This window comes from Rattus rattus, chromosome 8 (genome assembly GCF_011064425.1).
Source record: "Rattus rattus isolate New Zealand chromosome 8, Rrattus_CSIRO_v1, whole genome shotgun sequence".
Taxonomy (NCBI): domain Eukaryota; kingdom Metazoa; phylum Chordata; class Mammalia; order Rodentia; family Muridae; genus Rattus; species Rattus rattus.
Genome location: NC_046161.1, coordinates 45,249,639 through 45,267,457, shown reverse-complemented (window position 1 = coordinate 45,267,457; position 17,819 = coordinate 45,249,639). Strand labels below are relative to the sequence as shown.

Below are 17,819 nucleotides of genomic sequence, written 5' to 3'. Positions count from 1 at the left end.
AAAATGTCTGAGTAAGACCAGTATTTTAGATATGGCAATACTGACAAACTATGACAAAAGTTAAACATAATCTACACTCTAGGCAAGCTTATTACAATCACAGTAACCTTGGCATATGATGTGACATGCGAAAGTGCAAGGTGCCGTGATACAAGATGAAATGCTTTCAGCATTTTTTAAATTATCTCACGTGAAGGAATACTTTTATAAAGTTATCTTTTAAACTATTGCCATGATGGACATGGTGGCACACACTATTAATCCAAGAACTAGGGAAGTAGAGGCAGACGGATCTCTGTGAACCCAAAGCCAGCCTGGTTTAAACACCACATTCCAGGCTAGCCAGGGCTACACAGTGAGACTCCATCTCAAAAGAAAAATTGTAAACACATGATAATTACTCTGTAATATCAGCCTAAGATACCAAACCTTAAAACATGACGCCACACGAAGAAGGCAAGTCAAAAGAACACGTGTTTTAGAGTTCACATGGGATGCACAGACCAGACGCATTCATACACACAGGAGACTCGCAATAGTGCACTGAGGACACAGAAACACCATGACAAAGGGGTGGGGAGCAACAGGTAAAGGGCAGAGGGCTTCTGGGAGGATAAAATCTCCTAAACTGGTGGTTCCTCATCTGCAAATATGCTAAAGCCACTGAGATTCACTCTTGGACGCCCTGGCGATGGGCAGAGACGCCCTGGTGGTGGTGTTGTTCCTGTATCAGTCAGGGGCAGAGCGGATGGCAGTCCTCGGTGCGTTCTAACTTGATGCCTGACTTAGTGACCAAGGCCGTCTCATGCCTAGGACACACAACAATCAAATCAAGGCAAACCAAATCTAGGCAGCACAGTGCAGGAGGCAGGAGACAGAAATCTGCTCAGCCACACTGAGGGCAGAAGACACACTCACAGACCTGCCCTCGGCCCCACAGCACAGGGAGGCCATAGACGCACAAAGCCCTGCCTTCCACCACGCAGCACAGCAAGGGGGGAGGAAGACAGACATACAGACTGCCATCCACCCACACACCTGCCCTCCTGCACATGGCACAGACGGGCAGACACACCCGCATGTCCACTACGCCATGCGACGCAAACTGAAGGTATCGCCCGGGGCCGGCCTGCAGCAGGACCCACCTCAATGTGTGAGTGTGTGGTGGACGGATGGGGAGAAACAGTGGAGCAGCCTGAGCACTGTGAAGGGACATGGAACTGGAGACTCACGGGCGAGAGGAGGAGCCTGCTGTGGACGGCCAGCCCTCCCTCCCAGGCCCAGAGTGAGGTCCCAGGTTGAGCGGCCACTGAGGACCATGCTCCATGGCTATGCAGAAGCTGGGGTTGGTGTCTGTGGGTCCTATTATACTAGTGAACATGACATGTCCCTGGTTGGGCAGCTGCTGGGAGACTCTCTGGCCCATCTCTCATTGCTCACTGGCAGCAGCACTCAGTGACCAGGCCCTGCACCTCTCCCAGGCAGTGCACTGGAGCTGGCCCTGGTGGCATGAATATGGGGGTGATATTCTCCTCCCTCCCCAACGAAAGTCAGGAGAGCTGGCCCTGCCTCACGTGTGTGGCAGCACTGGATGGTCTAGTCTGGGCAGAGCTGAAGCGCTCACCCTGGTGGTGCAGATAAGGGAAAGCCAGAGGGTTGGCCAGATTAGCTGCCACCCAGGCCCAGATCCAGGGCCCTGAGTGAGTCCACCCCAACATCTGTATCACCTGTAAACGGTTGGGATGCATGCAAGGGCAGTCCTGCTGACCCAAAGCTGCAGGATCTCCATGACACAGGGCAACAACAGGATAACCAGGAGTCCTGGTGAGGATCCAGTGTGGAAGCCAGAGATATCGAACCAAACCAAAGGCTCACTGCAATGAGCATTTGCAAGTGAAGATGTGTGGACAGAAGGATAGACTGTGGGACACACTGTGACATATTACAGCTTCTACCATGAGCTGTTTTCTATGGTGTGTGTGTGTGTGTGTGTGTGTGTGTGTGTGTGTATGTGTGTGTGTGTATGTGTGTGTGTTTAATTTGCCGGGGGGGGGGGTTCAAGAGCAAAGGGCAGATATGAGAGGACAAGGAGATAAACAGGACTGGGAGCATGATGTAAAACTCAAATAGAGTCAATATTAAGTTTTTAAAAAGATATATACTTGGAAAAACTGAACTCATGCTTTATGAGTTCTCATTAAATGTTAGAAACAAAAAAACCTATTGTTCTATTTTTTTTTTCTAACTGACAACTACAAATGGTAGCACGAAAGAGTTCCAATCTGTTTAGGTCATAAACACAGAATCTAACAAGTGTAAGATTTACCTACCAGAGAATTGACCTGGACCAGCTTTAAATCAGGATTACAGACTGTCCCATACTGCTGACTGTCTGATATGATCCCTAAGTCCCGCCACGTCTGACTCTGACATTCTGGTTAGTCTGCCCTACTGCCATCATATGTAGTGGGCCCATGTGATAAGTTAAAGCATTAGTAAATATAGCCTGTTGACAGGAGACAAATGAACGTTATAAACCAAGCTGGCAATCAGAGTGAAATGCGTCCTTGTTAACCCACAGAGCTTTCAGAGTGTTCTGTATGGGTTTTATGTTACGGACAGAGCTGCACTCTGTAATTGGTCTTTAAGTGTTTTTGTTGTTGCTGCTGCTGACTGACACAGGGTCTCACCGAATAGCCCTGGCTGTCCCAGAGCGAAGGCTGGCTTGTAACTCACAGACATTCACCTGCCCTTAAAGTCTTACAAGCCATTAGTAAGTCAAACAAAATGGGGCAGACGAATTTCCCTGACACTCACCTGCAGTGCAGAGAGGGCAACGGCGCCACAGAGACATATAAGTGGATAGACGGGGAAAAGAAACCGCTCCTCTTTGTGAGGCTGGATGAAGAAAATCATAAACCAAATGTACATCGGCGCCAAGGTCAGCCAATATGGGTGTCCTAAATTCTGAACTGCAAGACAGAAAAACATTCCGTCATCGCATGAAAAAAAAGATATATGCCATTTCAATTCTGTTTTATTTAAACGTGATACTATGTCCTAGGGCATCCCATAAAATGTCTCAGCTTAGGAATCTACCCTCATTCTAACGGTCTGGAGACACCAAACAGAAAGGAACACACTCCTTGAGATCTCCCCAGAGGTCTAAAGCTTAGAGGGAGGTATAACTTGCTAGATTTTGGTTAAAACACAAGGGAAGTACAGTTAATGGATAAGAGCTTAATAAGTTCTAGCTGGGGAAAGACAAAAAACATGTTGTCTGTAATGTGTCTTGCCGCCACTAGCACTCAGGATTCCTCAAACTAGCCAAACCATGTTTGAGTAATCATTTTATCCACACACCAGTGGGTTTGGTAAAATAGGCATGGATAAAGGGGGAAAGTTCAATTCTTGAACTCTTTGTCAGGCCCCAGTCCAGTCTGCTATGTTTTGTTTTGCTGTCCCAAACTGACTTCCAATCCCTATTCTCTGGAGTGTCACCATGCTCAGTGACACTGCTCCAGAGGAAACATAAAATACTCTAAAGGAAGCTTCCTGGTTATGTTTTCTCTCTTTCTCCATAAAATGCATCTACTCCGATCACAAAACTGGAACCAACATGTACCTAAAGAATCTGGAAGGAAGGAAGGGAGGGAGGGAGGGAGGGAGGAGGGGAAAGAGGGAGGGAGGGAGGGAGGCAGGGAGGAGGGGAGGGAGGGAGGGAGAAGGGAGACGGTGAAGAATACAGGAACATTGTGGACAGAGAGGTGCACACAGAATGCTAAGAAAAGGTGGACACACAGCGCCCCCTGCTGTTCGTTATGTCTATAACACAGCAGGCAAGAGCCCCCAGGGTCTGACTGATTAGCTCCCCAGACCATTGGTGCCAGTACAGAACTCTTTGGAGGGAAACGCTCCTGACCTTGGGCCACTAACATATAAGCTGGACAAGCTAAGTTCAATCCCCAGATCCTACCCTCCGAAAGTTGTCCTCTGACCTCTACATGTGTGTTATACATCCCCCCTCCCTTCTCTCCCTCCCAACTCCCTCCTCTCCCCCGCAAGTCCCCCCACCCCATCCCCACAACTCATTGTCTAAATCTTTTTAAATGAGTGCAGAGCCCCTCACTGTCTAGGCAGCTCGTGCTTTCTAAATCATTAGCCAGAGCAGTTGAAGGGGTGAGCAGGGAAGATCAATCATCGGGCATCAAACCCAGCTAAATCTTGCCTAGGCTCTCAGGGATTTGTGCCCAGACCTGTCCTCCACAGTGCAGGAAGAGAAATCCAGCTCCATGGCTTGAGAGCACAGCAGCTGTGAGACCCAGGTCAGGCTACTCTCCTGAGCCTTTTCTAAATGTCTTTGCTTCCCTAGTGACAGCATTACTGCACTGACCTCCTCCCTTAAGACAGTGGTCAGAGACCTTCCTGACGCTGCGACCCTTGAATACAGTTTCTCATGCTGTGGTGACCATGACCACCCAACCATAAAATTATTTTCATTGCTACTTCATAATTGTAATTTTGCTATTGTTATGAATCATAATGTAAACATCTGATATGCAGGATATCTGATATGTAATCCCCAAAGGGGATGTGACCCACAGGTTAAGAACCACAGCCTAAGAGGCTACAAAGTCCCAGCTTATTTAATTCAAACAATTAACCAAACCTTAGCAAATACTCTACAAATTCATACAATCTACAAATGCCGACTGGAAGCTCAGTCATTCAACCATTTCCATAGAGAGAAAATGGAAACTAAGCAGGTTTTCCACTTACTACACAACCTGCTACTTGTTTTCTCTTCCCCGAAACCAACTGTCCCTTCCACCACTCACCATGGAATCTCTGCAGCAGGTACTCCATAAGAAAAGTCAGTGGCAAGACCAGAAGAGCCAAAGCAAAGGCAACATTGAAATTCAGAAATCCATTGATTAAATAGAAATACCATGGTTCTGTACCTGAGGGGATAATCGGATGGGAGATCATTAGTGATGCCTTCAGCACCTGGTACAGCATTTGACCCTTCCTTACTCTTTCCTGCTCAATAACACTGGCAACCCAACATCCAACTGAGTGGAAACCCACGAGCCTACGCTTCCCCCAGCGCTCACCCAGGCACAGGCAGTGTAGGAGCAGAAGATGGAAAGGCAGACTGGTTAAGGTGCTGGGGGTGCGCACTATTGGGCTTGGACTATTTCACTTTATTCCTATCAACAGGAAGTCAGTCCATCCTCTCCTCTACCACAGAGGATGCGGATCTGTCCTCTGAAGGATGCAGTGATGTGGGGCCAGTGCACAAGCACAGGCTCAGCCCTCACCAGGCTCTGAGCTCACAGCCTGTAGGAGGAGAGACAAGTCTGTGCTCTTCATCACCGTGTCCCAAGTGTTCTGTTACGACAGCACCTACAAACTCAACCGTTTGCTGTGCCCAAACGCATGCCCACATGGGACAAACACTTTCTAATATTAATCGTAGCTTAAGAGCACAGAGATACATGGAGCTAAAAAAAATCATAAAACATTATTTGAATTTAACTGCGGTTTCAAGTTCTGCATTAAGTATGTAGACCAAATGATCAAAACCAATAGATAAACTTGCTTGGAGCTATGCAGCCCCTTGAAAAGTTCAACTCCTATTTTACAGTCACACACAGAGGGCGCCATGTACTCCATAAGAGGAAGTAACTCATGGGCAGGTCGAGGGATACGGCTGAGTGGTAGGGACTTGCCTAGCATGCATGAAGTCCTGGGTTCAGTCTTCAGTAGAACGAGATACACACACCATAGCTATGTATACATTTAATAAAAAGCAACAGCTTAGCAGGGTGTGTGTGTGTGTGTGGGTGTGTGTGTGTGTGTGTGTGTGTGTGTATTTATAAAGGCCAAAAGAGTGCATCAGATGCCTGGAGCAGTGGTTTTCAACCTGGAGTCGAATGGTGCTTTCACAAGTCATATATCAGAGATCCTGCATTTCAGATACTAACCTTATACTTTATAACAGAAAAATTACAGTTATGAAGTAGCAAGGAAAACAATGATATGGTTGGGGGTCACCACATGTATAATACACAACATGTATTAAAGGGTCAGAGCATTAGAAAGGTTGAGACCGACTGCCCTACCACTGTAGGTACATGTGGTTAAAGCTGCCTGACTTGGTACCAGGAAACAGACACTCTTTTTTTTTTTTTTTTTTTTTGGTTCTTTTTTTTGGAGCTGGGGACCGAACCCAGGGCCTTGTGCTTCCTAGGTAAGCGCTCTACCACTGAGCTAAATCCCCAGCCCCGGAAACAGACACTCTTAACTACTGAGCCATCTCTCCAGCCTCGACAGGTCCACACCCCAACCCCGGCTACGGATTATGATCAGAGATCCAGGACCTGCTCATAACTCAAAGGATTCAGAAAGAAGCAAAATGGCTGAAACACGTAGCTCACACTAGTTTTTATCCTGTAGTTCAGAATCCTTAAACCTGAGTAAGAACCTGCCCCTCCCTGCACATTTAGCTGTTTTCTGATCTGCTCGCCCCTCCGTACGATTACTTCGATAAGGCGGTGAGTGACACACGTGGGCTTTAATCAGTGTGTGTTGTAACAGCCGACTTGCGCCATAGCAATTTCCTGCAATCAGCATTGCTTAAAAAGGGTAATCAGGAGGCAGAGAACATGCAGAGAGACCTGACGCTTTGTAGCCTGCACAGTAAAAATAAGGTCAGAAACTAAAATCATAATGCCAGCAACACTTGGAGGAGTGGGAGGGCTCGCTGAGGAAGGGCCCGGTTCAGTTGTGTGCCATCTCAAAGACACCTAAACGTGAGGAATGGAGTCTGTCTCAAGCAGTTCATTCAGGACATCTTCAACCTCTTTTCCCCCACTTATCTTTGAGCTGAACACCCTGGATGACTACAATTTTAAGGCAGAAAACTGTCTTCTCTGGCTTTCCATTAGTATCAGCATGTTTTCTAAACTGAATCCTTTAGGACCCAGCTTCCTGAGAGATAAGCATCCACTCTCTCCAGCAATGAGCAGACAGGGCAACCTTTGACTCACTGCACTTCCTAACAAAAGTCTAGAAACCTGGACTGTGGAGAAGAGAGACGAGCCAGAGAAGATGGGGTCCTTCTCTCGCAGCCATGATGCTAAGCATCAGTGGAGGGAGGCTGCCTTCTCCCTGATGCTTGCTCATACGGATGCTCTCTCGGTGAGCACTCCCACTTCAAGCAACTGTGGCTTCACTGCTCACTGCGGCATACCTCCTGTGTGATCTTGGTGAGCTCATGTATCAAGTTCCCAGCTAGTCAGTGCACATTTCCTAACAGGCTTACTTCCCTGAACGATGGAGCAAGCACTGGGGAAAAGTCAAAACTGAAGAAAGGTCAACTGACCGAAAACAAAACAAACAAACAAAGAAACCCAAAACAAACGAAAAAGCAAAAAGGAACAGAAAAAGATGAATGTGAATTCTGCTAGCTGGTGCCCCCATAGTCAATGGCTGGCACGCCCTGACAGAGGCCAGCTTCCACCTCAAGTGTTACCATGCTGGTGCTCATAAGGCTGAGCTCCAAACTGACAGTGCAGGAAAAGCACACCTCAGGTTGACAGGCTGAACATGTGGGGGGAAGGGCACAGCAGGCTGGCAGCAGGGTGACTCACCAGTTCTCCCTCTGTAGGGAAAGTGCCTCAATTCCTTTCACTCAAATGAGATAAGAAAATCTTCAAAGAGGCTAAAAGAAGGAATAATGCTTATTGATCCACAGACTGGATGATGGGAAACCTTTTTTGAAAAGGCTTATAATTTTATACAACAGTGGAACCTAATAATTGTTCTTCTTACAAATGTCACATTGGCACCACCAAGAAGCCAAGATTACCAAGAGCAGAGAATGCCAGTCAACTCTAAGCAGGCGCCATCAGATCCCCATGAAGCATCACACTTCAGCTTAAGAATAGAAAATGGTGGGCACTGTAACAAAAGCAATCGCTCACCTTGCCTTCTGAAACCTTCCCTGGGGTAACAGGAGGGACGGTGACAAACATCAACAGTCTATGGGACCCTGACCTAACGTGCAAAGCGCAGGTCTGGAGAAAACCCAGTGTCCTCTCTTCAGTCCCTCCATCATTCACATCGGCCAGGGCTCCTGACCATCTTCAGCCAAAATTCAAAAGTGTAACTTCTCAGTTGTCCTTTGGGCTAGACTTGCTTTTTACATCCTGCAACTCGTGTTCTCAGATTTATTTTTATGATTTCATGTGCATGGGAGCCGAACCTGGGTCCTCTGCAAGAGCAGCCAGTGCTCTTAAATGCTGAGCCACCTCTCCAGCCCCACACTCCTCCTTTTGATGAGCCTATGCTGTAGCCTTGATGACCGAATCCCAGAGTTTTATGAAGGATATTTTCAGTGGAGAAAAAAGACACAGGCATACAGAAGCAGGAGAAGCCGGGCTTCCATCCATTTCTGCTGCTTCCTTTTCTTTTCTTTTCTTTTTTAAAAGATTTATTCATTTACTTTATGCATATGAGTTCTGTAGTTGTCTTCAGACCCACCAGAAGAGGGCATCAGATCCCATTACAGATGGTTGTGAGCCACCATGTGGTTACTGGGAATTGAACTCAGGACCTCTGGAAGAGCATCTGGTGCTCTTAACCACTGAGCCATCTCTGCAGCCCCTCTGCTGTTTTCTTAACCATTCACACGTTCCTCCCTATCTCAATTTCACTGTCCTCATCAGGAAATAAAGATAATGCCTAGCTCATAATTTTTCTAACAAAAAGACCACAATATGTGTAAAATTTCTCCCAGGTAATAGCTAATTCAGTAAGGCTAAGACATCACATTAACACCTGGGAGAGGTGGGCAGGCTCTGTCCACTGGTTTTAAAAGCAAGGGGTCACCTCAGGCCTGGAGTTATATGCTACTTAACACTGGAGTGCTGGCTCAGTGGCTAAGAGCACTTGCTGCTCTTCCAGAGGACCAGGGTTTGATCCCAGCACCCACGTCAGGCTGTTTACTCCAGTCCAGGGGTCTGTTGGCCACCGCAGGCCTCAGAAGAGACCAGGCACTTACATGGTAGACAGGCGTGCATGCAAGCAAAATACCCACAGACACAAAGCAAAACTTAAAATAATGTTAAATGCTATTTAAGCCAACAAATTATGGAGGACCCCTTTGACACCAGAAACAATAAAGAGGCTATTTCCATGCTTACAATTTAACAGAGACTGTCAAGTCACCCTGCTCACGGCTGAACCATCAACCATGTATTTAGGCTGCAAATGTAGGTTAGTGTAGAGTATTTGTCTGGTATGTCCCAAACCTCGTTTCTATCCCTGGCATCTAAAACAAACAAACAAGCAAGCAAGCCAATCCTAACATTCTACCTTTCCTCCAAAGCAGGGTAACATGAGAACCAGCGAGCCCCTGCCCCGCTCCTCTAAGGCAGGATCTTCCAGATTCACACCGATGCTGACTCCACCAGAGGGGCTTGTCCCTGTGACAGTCTGCCCACAGCAGACAATCTTCTGTGTTATACTCACAGTGTTGGCAGTCTTATAAGACAGCAGGTTGTGTGAGACGAAAGCCAAGCACTCAAAGGTAATTTATTCAATATTTCTTTAACTGAAGACTACACATTAACCCAAAAAGGATAAGCAGGCTTGTTGTGTTCTTACATATGAAGAACATGCAAAACACTATCACCACAATAAACTTTTAATTTCCAGGTGAAGCAGGTGCCTACAAGAGCTAGTAAGGCACTTCAAACAGGAAACTCTTGTAAAATAGCAAGGAGAATACAAAACAGGGTCGAGCCTTCATGAAAGAGCCGGAGCTCCCAGGATACGAGCTCTCTACCTCCCTGATAACGTCACAGCAGCAAAGGCCCACAAAGGCTGGTCACCAATACTGATCCAAAGGACAGCCACCACGTGTTTTAAAGTAATTTACATGGGCTATTCTTATTCGGTGTCAAGAAAAATCCCAAGTCAGCACTCTATCCCACTAAAGCAGTTCTAAGACATAACAGTAACAAGGGTCCTGACTGATACTCTAGAAACCAATCACTCATTCCTTCCTTCTTGATATCTTTTTACTATAAACCTACAATGCCCAAGGAGTTCCAACTTAAGGCTAGGCTAGGAGTAGTCTCTCTGCAAGAGGCATGCTGAGGCGCTCTTAGAGAACGCAAATCAGACTTTTAAAACAATTGTTGGCAGCTATGGTGTCAACAGTAGGATCTATTGAAGGGGGCAGAGGCAAGAGGAGCACGAGGTCAAGACCTCTGAGCTACAGAATTCCAGGATAACCCAGGCTACACAGAGAAATTCTGTCTAAAAAACAAAACTCAAAATTCAAATTCTGGTCAGAACAGAATCTCTGTTCTTTGGCAACTCCTATGCAGGGGCCCTTAAGGCCAGCTCCCTACAGTACCTACAGGTACCTGATCGCCTCCACGGCTGTGGAGACAATCCCCAGAGAGTTTTGGCCACTGCTGAGAGACTAACCAGTACTCTACATCCAAAACAACAAAATTAAATAAAGTGTCACAAAATCTTAGGACTCTTCTCAGCCAAACACTGGGTGAAATGGTGAGCAGATGCCCGTATCCAAGAAAGACTGGATACAGGTCTACTACGTCCCCCAAATCTAGCACAGGGCCCTCGACTAAGCCCCTATTAAACCAGGAGCATCAAATCCTGCTGTCCCTACTAGCCTGATTACTTCTAGAGCTATTTAAAGGGATACATACACAAAAAAATGCACCACTTTCATATTTTCTCACAAAAGTTCTATACAGCATACAAGGGCCCATTTATGAAAACAGAGAAGTCAGTCTCTCAAAAGTAGCACAAACTAACCTATTCACCTATAAAGAATGAATATATTTCTAATTGGGTACATGTAAGTGGATTTTTCACCATGCAGTCTGGACTGCAAATGAAATCTTATAAATAACCTAAAAAAAAAAAAAGGTACTTAAAACACGCAAACTGTCCCTAGCTGAAGGGAGACATCTAGAGGCTCCCAAAGCAAACACCAGACACAGAAGCTTACCTGAGATACAGAGATAACATCAACCTGATTCCTACCAAAGCCAGGACATTTAAATACAGGGAATGCTCTGGAGAGACCTAGGAGATTAGAGGAAAAGGAACCACACTGATTTCACGGGGGAAATTCACCGATAAAGTATTTACTGACTCGGCTGGTCCAGAAAAACCTCTGACTCCTTGTCTGTAACTATCGCCAGCTCAGATGCCCTCAGAGGTCAAATAGGAGGAGACTGGAGTAGGGTGGGTAAGAGACGAGCTGCCCGGCTATGTGGAGACTACATCCCACAGGAAGTACAGGCGTCAGCCTTCTCTTTATCTTAAACCAGCTGATCTACTCACTCACTCCCTCTGGCTGACTCTACTCGCATCCGATGTTAGTTTTTCTTCAGGGAAGGAGGTTTGGCCAACCTGAGCTACAGCTGAAGCCCAGAGAGGGAGATGGAGGGTGAGGAGGAAAAAGTGAGAGGGAGGAGGAGGAGAAAGAGCAGGAGGGAGAACAGTGGACTTGATGAAATGAGAGAACTGGATTAAAATTATGAAACTTGGGTAAATTAGCTTGTTTTCTACTTTTCCCTCAAAGTTGTAAAGCCTTACCATAAAGATCAGGTCCATGAGAAGTAAAGACATTGTACAAAACAATGTTGAGAGGGGCAATCACCAGCTTCCCATAATAATAACTGTCAATGACCACCACGGGCACCTGAAGCAGAGGGAAAAACAGCAGACGAAGTCCTCAGGACACTAGTGGAAAACTTGGGGATCAAAAAAAAAAAATGAGCCCCCTGATGCCTCCCTTCCCACAGCAGAAGCTGCTGAGAGCATGAGAGCAAAGCAAGACCAAAGGAAACTCACCAGGAAGAGAACCAGGGCCACCAGGGACCAGAGGAAGAAACTCTTCCACCTGTGCTTCATGGCCAGCAAGTCAAAGGCGATGGGTAAACTGTTCAACAGAGAAACAAAGTGAGGCCTTGAGCACAGCACCAACTACTCAGGACAGAGCCACACACACACGCTGAGCAGAGAACAGAACGGCTGTCCCAAGATGTCTTCTAAAGATGAGCTGGTCTTCCCTCGGACCCATCAGAGGGGACATGCCACAGATGGACAGGAAACACAGACACTGAACTGCCGGACAGACGACACTGACCTGTCCCTCTGTCCCTTCTGAAATTAACTAGGATTTTATTTTAGATAGATAGATGGATGGATGGATGGATGGATGGATGGATGGATGGATGGATGGATAGATAGATAGATAGATAGATAGATAGATAGATAGATCTTAACTTGTAAATGATTTACTGTGGAGTGTTCTGTAGGCACACGTCATGCCTTGTGTGTTGGGGGGGTCTATACACACACGTGTCATGGCATGTATGGAAGTCAGAGAGTAACACTGAGGAGTCAGTTCTGCCCTTCCATGTGTATGTTGACTCCAGGGATCAAACTCAGATCTTAGACTTGCACAGCAAGTGTCTTTACTGCTGAGCCAACTCTCCTTCAGCTACTCCTCACTTCACTCTCGGAGACAGGGTCAGCCACAGGTCCTGGAGTTCATCAATTCTGCTGGGCTAGCTGGCCCGTGCTCTAGAACTTCATCTGTCTCCCCCAGCACAAGAATTACAGGAGCAGAAGCACCACATCACACCTGCCCTCCAAGTGGCTACGGGGGAGCAAACTGGAGGCCCAATCTCCAGAAACGCCTTTTACCTCATTAAGTCTGCTTTGTCAGTCGACGTGCTGCTATCTTACACACTCTAGGCCAGCACCCTACCACTGAGCTGTACCCCACAGGTAGGTACTTTTTTTAAAACATGGAATACTATATTTAAAATAACCTCAATAACAACCAGACTATTTTTTAGGATCTTTTATTTATGTACACGACTATACTTCAGACACACCAGAAGAGGGCATCAGATCCCATTACAGATGGCTGTGAGCCACGATGTGGTTGCTGGGGATTGAACTCAGGACCTGTGGAAGAGCAGTCAGTGCTCTTAACCACTGAGCCATCTCTCCAGCCCCAAGATTTATTTTTTTAATTACCTATATAATGTGTATTTATGTATGTGGGTGCTGGCACCTACAAAGCCCAGAGGAGGATGGCAGATCCTCTGGAACTGCGGTCATAGGCAGTTGTTAACCATCCAACATGGATTCTGGGAACCAAACCCAGGCTCGCTCTTAACCACTGAGCCATCTCTCTAGGATAGTCAGGTTAAGTCAGCACAAACCAGAAGCAGTGGAAACAGAGGAGAAGGGCTGCAGGAGAGACACCGCAGTGGGTGAGAGCATGAGCTGCTCTCCCAGAGGAGCCACATGGTAGCTCAGTTCCAGGGAATCTAACACATCTCTCTGGCCTCCAGGAATACTGCACACACGTGTGCACAGACAGGCATGTACCACTTGAACATACTTTTTTTTTTTTTTAAGGAAGAGAAAGACAAAGAGAAACACTTTGATCCTGGGTGATGAGGAAAACGCACAGCACAGAATGGAGCAGTGTGGGAAACAGCAGCAAGCTTGGGATTCAAAGGAGAGGGAGGAGGACAAGAGTTTAACACGAGGCATGACTGAAACGCATTGCATATGTGTATGAAAATATCACAGTGATGCTGATATGTATAATTCATCTGGGCTGGCAAAGCATGTGAAAAAGCAAGCAGAATCTGAAGGGCAAATTACTCCACATCTTAGTGTCTGTTTTATTATTTATAAAACACTAGTCTTACTGTATTTCCTTACGGAGTTCTGAGATTTAGAAATAAGGATCTGCAAAGGGTTGGTAATGCTTGTAACACCCAGCATTCATCAGGACGCCAGCAGTCGTTCTCATTAGAATAAATCACATGGGTGAGCAATGAGAACGATATGCTTCTGCTCCCCAGTCTTTGTAAATCAACTCACTTCCTTTAACTCCAGACGATGCCGTGGCAATCTGCATCCAACATCAGGAATGACCAGATGCCCAGTGATAGAGGAGAGGAAGAACTTTGGTTTCTTACCCGAGAGCTGCACTGAACGGCCAGCCGAGGATCGCTCCAGCTGCTACTCCCAGCACAGCAATGGGTGTCTTGTCCATATACCATCCCGTCATAGCGACCAACGTGGTGTACATGCAGAAGCTGCTAGGAAGGAATGCTGCAGGGTAAAGAAGGAGAAAGAAAGAAACAAGAGCTGAGATTAATGCGGACTTTAAAAACTTCACCTGCACGACAAAATGCCAGTAATTATGAACGTGTTTTGGAAAACACTCTATCAGAAACAAGCAGGACGGCTGGAGACGCAGCTCAGTTGCTGGAGTGCTTGCTTAAGGTGCACAAAACCCTGGGTTCAAGTCCAAGGACCACAAAAGAACTGGCCATGGTGACACGCACCTCGAACTCCAGCCCTCAGAAGGTAGAAGCAAGAAGATGAGAAGTACAAGGGCAGCCTTGGCTGTACAAGTCTGAGGCTACACGAGACCCTGTGCAGAAAGAAATATGGAGAGGAAAGGAAAGAATGGGCAGTCAGGAGACAGTGCTTTTCAAAAGACAAAACGCACTCATTTTTATTTTTTCGCACCTGTTTTTCGAGTGCACAAGGCTGTAACTTCCACAACACTACCCATGCCATTCCTCTTCTGGCCTACACCTAAATGTAATGCTTACAAAAATCCAGTTTTCCCAGAAACCTCAGATTCATTTCCATGCAGTGAACGTGATCAAAAGACTCAGCGCCTTTGCTGATGTCATGTGATATGATGCCCTGGTTCACCCCTGCACTCCTCAGGGGTTCCAGGAAGTCTCCTCAAGGCTCAGTCAGGTTCTGACCTTAGCACAGCCCCTTGATTATCCTATTCACCATGATCTTGTCACGTTATGCCACAGTCTGAACACACGCAAGGCCTCTGCAACAACAGTAACCTAACTCTTCCTAACAACTCTAGACAAAAATGTGGCTATCACACTTCAAAAGGACCATCCTTAGGCAGAAAAGGCAGCCGATCCTAACAGGAACCCCAGTGGATAGGCAGTGAGGCTTAAGACACTCAGCAAGGGTCCACTCCAAAGGCTCTATAGCAAAGCCTCCGCACTCACGAGTGCCTCAACTGCACTGCAAGACTGAAGATGCTCGCAGGAAGTTCCCGCACATACAACTCTGGATTAGAAAAGTAAACAAACAAGCATTTACAAGTGAGATGCAACTTTCATGGGGAGATGATAAACGATGATGTCATGCTAGCTGCCAATGCGGAGCACAGAAGAACAGAAATATCTGAGGTCTCCTGACCGTGATGAAGCGGACAGTGAGCACCCAGCATTCATGCTGTAAGAGCCGGTGCTTCCTTTCATCAGTGCGCCTGTACAGAAGGTTGGTAAACCCACTACCCCTCGGCTGTCGGTGCTTACCAGACGATGAGCAGAACATGCCTGTGCTGAGCACCAGGAAAGCCAGCATCATCCGGCTCACGTGCAGCCCAAACTTCTTGCACACGGCCCTTGAAGAAAGATAAAGACCGGTAATAGTGTGGACATTAAGAGACAGACATTGCAAAGAAGAAGAAATGGAGGCTGATATGTGAAATAACACTAAGGACCTAATGTAAAGTATAGAACTGTCTAGACTCCTTAAAAATTTTATGTGTACAAGACACCTGAGTCTCTTACGCTAACACCGAAAAGAGCTCCTTACTTAAGAGGAAATGGGCTTAAAACTCATTAGGAATTTCACGTGTATAAGAAACAGCTTCTTACTCCTGGCACAGAAAAAAAGCTCCTCCTTCAAGACAAGCTCCATATTTAAAATTATGTCTACTACCAATAGGGAAATGGCATGATACTGGTTTCAGGCAGTTACCAGCGGTGGCTAGATATATAATCTGCCCTCTGTAAGAGGAGGGTAGTGGCCACACCTACATGAAGTTTCTGTGAGATTTAATACCAGAACATCCTTAGTAAAGCGCCTAGCACTTGTTCGGTAAGAGGACGTTCTCAGCACGGGTGGTAAAAAGGCAGAGAGGGAAGCCAGGTTGGCGGTGGAGCTCACCTTTAACCCAGCACTGGGGAGGCAGAGGCAGGCAGATCTCCGAGTCTGCGCCCAGCCTGGTCTACAGGGAGAATTCCAGGACAGCCAGAGCTACACAGAGAAATCTTGTCTGGAAAAACAAAAACAAAACAAATCAAAAGCAGAGAGGAATAGTATGAGGAGTTAAAGGTTTAAGCAGTGATGGGGGAAGAAGATGGCGGGGATGAAGAAGAGGAGGGGCAGAATAAGCAAAACTAGAAATGTGTGATAACTTGTGGAAACCTACTGCTGTGCAAGGTAATCAAAATATGTCCTATTCGTCAAAAAAAAATAAATAAATAAGGTTTCAACAGAGGCATCTTGCATAAATAGACAATGTTGTTCCCAGAAACATGGATTATTACATGAAAATATCAACATCAGACATGGCACACTTCCCTATGAGTCACCAGTCAGGGAGGTCACAGGTCCCCAAAACAACCCATGCTATTTCCAGTGATCATATTCCCATCACGACTCGATAACACCCTATTGCTGAAGGCACCATGTACTTTGCAGGACTGAAATCAAGCTAGCACTAACCCGGAAACTGCCTCCCTGCCGGCTGGCATCCCTAGTGCTGGAAGGCGCTCTAGAGACAGCTGAAGGAGAAAGTCATCGATGGTCTTCTCCAGCAGTGGACCCTATATACTATGGTACAAACCTGCCAGGCAAGATGGGTCCACAGCGGCCAGAGGGGCATAACTGTTAGGAGTGAACCAAGCACTTTCTGACTGAATCTGAGTCCTTCTTCACAGGAGGAATCCATGCCTGATACTGTAAACCCAGCCAAAAGTCCACTGCTGGGAAGATCATGGGCTTTAGTGAGGAGTCTGGCTTTGCTAAATAGACATGTCAAGTGCCTTCTGGGGCTGGAGAGACGATCCAATGGTTAAAAGCACAAGCTGCTGTTCCAGAAGACCAGATTTCAATTACCAAGAGCCACAACCATCCGTAACTCCAGTTCCTGGGAAACCTGGCACTCTTTTGGCCTCTCGGGGCACTAGGCACATGCAAAGTACACAGACATACATGAAATTAAAATTTCTATGCACATTAATTTTTAAACACCACGGCATAAAGCCACGAGGCCACCCTCCAGCCCCCACTCAGCACTATGAAGCACTTCTGTTTCTGATGCTGTGGATGGCCTTTGACCCCGAGTCTGCCAGCTCTTGGGAAGTCCTACTAGTCTCACGGTCCCTAGGATTAGTCTCACGGTCCCTAGGGGTACTACTCCATTAGCTCCTGGTCGGTTTTAAGATGGTTTCTCTATCTCTGGTGTTTTATACACTTTCCTTATTTACAGGTTAAAAAGCAAGGTTTACTCAGTCTATGGATTCAATTTTCACCGCCTCTGGAAAGCTGCCTTTCTCATTCTCTGTATCGGATCAGGTGTAAATACCCTCTCCATCTTACTTCCTCTGTATTTCCTCATCTCTTCTTTATTGCTAGCAAACTTCTTCAAATTAATCTTTCACTTTATTACTCTATTTACTCGCAGTTTTAATCTGTTTAGGCTATCTACTGAGTTTTAAATATCGGTATTACATGAATTTTGCTGCGGCTGCATACACACATGCACGCACCCCCTCCCTAGGGTCTCTCTCCATTTGTCCCACTGGCCTGGTCATTTCTGGAGGCTCTTGCTGTTCGCTGTGGTTTCAGTTCCCTCTTCCACATGTCTACACGCAGTAAACACGGTCTTCACTTGGTTA

The 17,819-nt window shown here is 46.5% G+C and overlaps 1 protein-coding gene across 1 annotated transcript in view; it reads right to left on the bottom strand.

The window, feature by feature from the left end:
- Positions 1 to 17,819, bottom strand: part of Alg9 (ALG9 alpha-1,2-mannosyltransferase) — a 60,544-nt gene that overhangs the window by 34,367 nt on the left and 8,358 nt on the right. The window contains exons 5-10 of the mRNA XM_032909677.1: positions 15,447 to 15,535; positions 14,061 to 14,196; positions 11,905 to 11,992; positions 11,647 to 11,752; positions 4,839 to 4,961; positions 2,818 to 2,972 (exon numbers count right to left, since the gene is read on the bottom strand). Coding sequence (XP_032765568.1) covers positions 2,818 to 2,972; positions 4,839 to 4,961; positions 11,647 to 11,752; positions 11,905 to 11,992; positions 14,061 to 14,196; positions 15,447 to 15,535 — 697 coding nt within the window. The remainder of the gene's footprint in view (positions 1 to 2,817; positions 2,973 to 4,838; positions 4,962 to 11,646; positions 11,753 to 11,904; positions 11,993 to 14,060; positions 14,197 to 15,446; positions 15,536 to 17,819) is intronic.